This window comes from Chenopodium quinoa, unplaced genomic scaffold, assembly GCF_001683475.1.
Source record: "Chenopodium quinoa cultivar QQ74 unplaced genomic scaffold, ASM168347v1, whole genome shotgun sequence".
NCBI lineage: Eukaryota > Viridiplantae > Streptophyta > Magnoliopsida > Caryophyllales > Amaranthaceae > Chenopodium > Chenopodium quinoa.
The window spans coordinates 5,881,219-5,883,475 of record NW_018743175.1 but is presented as its reverse complement, the minus strand read 5'-3'; the positions used below and the strand labels follow the sequence as shown (position 1 = coordinate 5,883,475).

The 2,257-nt window shown below is 34.2% G+C and overlaps 1 protein-coding gene across 1 annotated transcript; it reads left to right on the top strand.

The window, feature by feature from the left end:
* The first annotated feature begins 930 nt into the window (after window positions 1–930).
* LOC110732250 (14 kDa proline-rich protein DC2.15-like) lies at window positions 931–1,993 on the top strand. The gene has a single exon (XM_021912164.1). The coding sequence runs from the start codon at window positions 1,114–1,116 to the stop codon at window positions 1,534–1,536; it is 423 nt and encodes a 140-aa protein (XP_021767856.1). The 5' UTR covers window positions 931–1,113; the 3' UTR covers window positions 1,537–1,993.
* Window positions 1,994–2,257: the final 264 nt, after the last annotated feature.

The following is a 2,257-nucleotide window of genomic DNA, read 5'->3' as shown; positions in this document are numbered from 1 at the left end:
GGTCAATTCAACACCAACTATCAAGCCGATTATGCAAAAAGGTACTTTTTGGTCTTAATTTCCTCAATCATATAGCTTGGAAAAAACTATGAGCGATAATGACCACATATCTTGGCTATTGCTTTAATTATTTAGTTTAACTTGATATAAATTACCCTGAATTATATAATTAAGAAACATCATTTACTTGCCTAGATAAATAAAATCCATCACAGCCAATTACGCTATAGGGTGGGTGAACTTAAGATTAGTTCAAAAAAAAATAAAAAAAAAATAAAAAAAAATTAATTGTGAACTTTAGAATTGAGATAAAATCATTAGCTACTCGGTACTGTTGATCGTAGCTGATCTCTATACTTGGGTTCTCAACGGTAATAACTATAGGATTCATTTTCACTAGACTTATCTACACTTGTTTGAAATCACCTCTTCAAAATCTTATGGTCATATGATTGAAATTCGTACTCAATAAGCTTGTTATCTTCTTGAAACAAGTATATAGTGTGCTGTGATCTTAAACGATGCTGTACAAAAAAGACTAAGTTAAGTATAAGAGTGAGTGTTAGAACCCTCACAGCCCATATACTTTTACTTATTTATTAATTCTCCCTATATTTTGTGAATGTCAATAGATCAATCTGTGATATGAATTTTAAAGCAAAACATCCGAGCTAAGGATGATTTTGTAAGAGCCAATCAGTGGGCAGAATAAGCTGGTTTTTGCACTTGGATCGACATCCACCAATGACAACTCCTGTATTTGGTTATTCTTCACGGGCCAACTTAACATAGATGTTGGAGCCTACTTTAATGAATCCATCCTATTACTATATTCGCAAAAGACAAATCTCGAACCAGCTTAACATAACATACATCATTTGTTTACATTCGCAACTTACACCAAAGCAGCACCACAACCAATTCATTCATACAATCATACCAAAATATCAAATGGTGCAATTATTTTTAAATAAATACGTAGCATAAATTATATTTATACGATAAATAATCCTATTCTTCTATTCCTGTCTATAAATACCAACCTCTAATCCTTATCCAGACACTGAATTCGCGAATTAGCCAAAAATGTAGACTTAACATAAAAAAAACACGATGAAGTGCAAGAGTTCCACTATTGCCATTCTCTTCCTTTCACTAAACCTTCTTTCATGTAACCTAGTTCAGAGTTGTTACCTTTGTGGGCAGCCTAACACTCCAAATGTCCCAAATCCAAACAACCCTGGGATTGGATCTGGTGGTGGTAGCTCGCGAGGTGGTCACTGCCCAAGGGATGCCTTAAAACTTGGCATATGCGCCAATGTGTTGAACGGCCCCGTCAGCGCCGTGATTGGGACCCCGCCAACCCACCCTTGCTGCAGTGTCATTGCTGGCCTTCTTGATTTAGAAGCTGCCATATGCCTTTGCACTGCCATTAAGGCTAATATTCTTGGGATTAATCTTAATATTCCCATTACTCTTAACCTTCTTATCAATGTTTGTGGCAAGAAAACTCCCACTGACTTCCAATGTGCCTAATTGATCCTCTAACTCGCGTACGTCAGGAATCATACATTGAACTGATTATTGATCGACAACATAATAATGTTTTTTCGATTTTAATGTATTTATCTTGCATTGTGGGTTTTGTTTTAGGAACGTTTTAACTTTGATTTTTCCTGTTATTCCTGTTAATGTTTGGTAATCCTATTTACGTACTATCCATGCATATTGATCAGTAAGATCTTGTGCTTGTTTAGTAGCAAATGAATGTATTCATGTCAATTTTACTCCATCAAAAGTAGTAAAATTAAATTTCTTTCTCAAGTTATTGCTTTTGTATTACGTACATTGAGGTAAAATAGCTCTCAATGAATTTATGTACTCCTAATAAAAGTAATAATTAAGCATTATGTGTCGATCGCTATGTAAGTTGATTGGCCCATCATTCTTCACTAATAGAAGCCCCGGCCCGCTGATATTGTTGAGACCTTAATTAATCATTGTTTGATATATGCTTCTTTACATTTACAAAACTGCACAATCAAAACAATCGTGCACACAAATTTTCTATGTATTCAATGAAAAGCCTTTCATACGGAGTATATTAACTTTATTACTGTTTCGTATCAATGTCAATATCCAATTGTCGATGTACACATCTCATACATACAGGGATCATTTATTCTATTTGAAATTAGATCAGAAAAAACCTACTAACATTGTTTTATAAATTATTTCATATCCAGCACTAACTCTA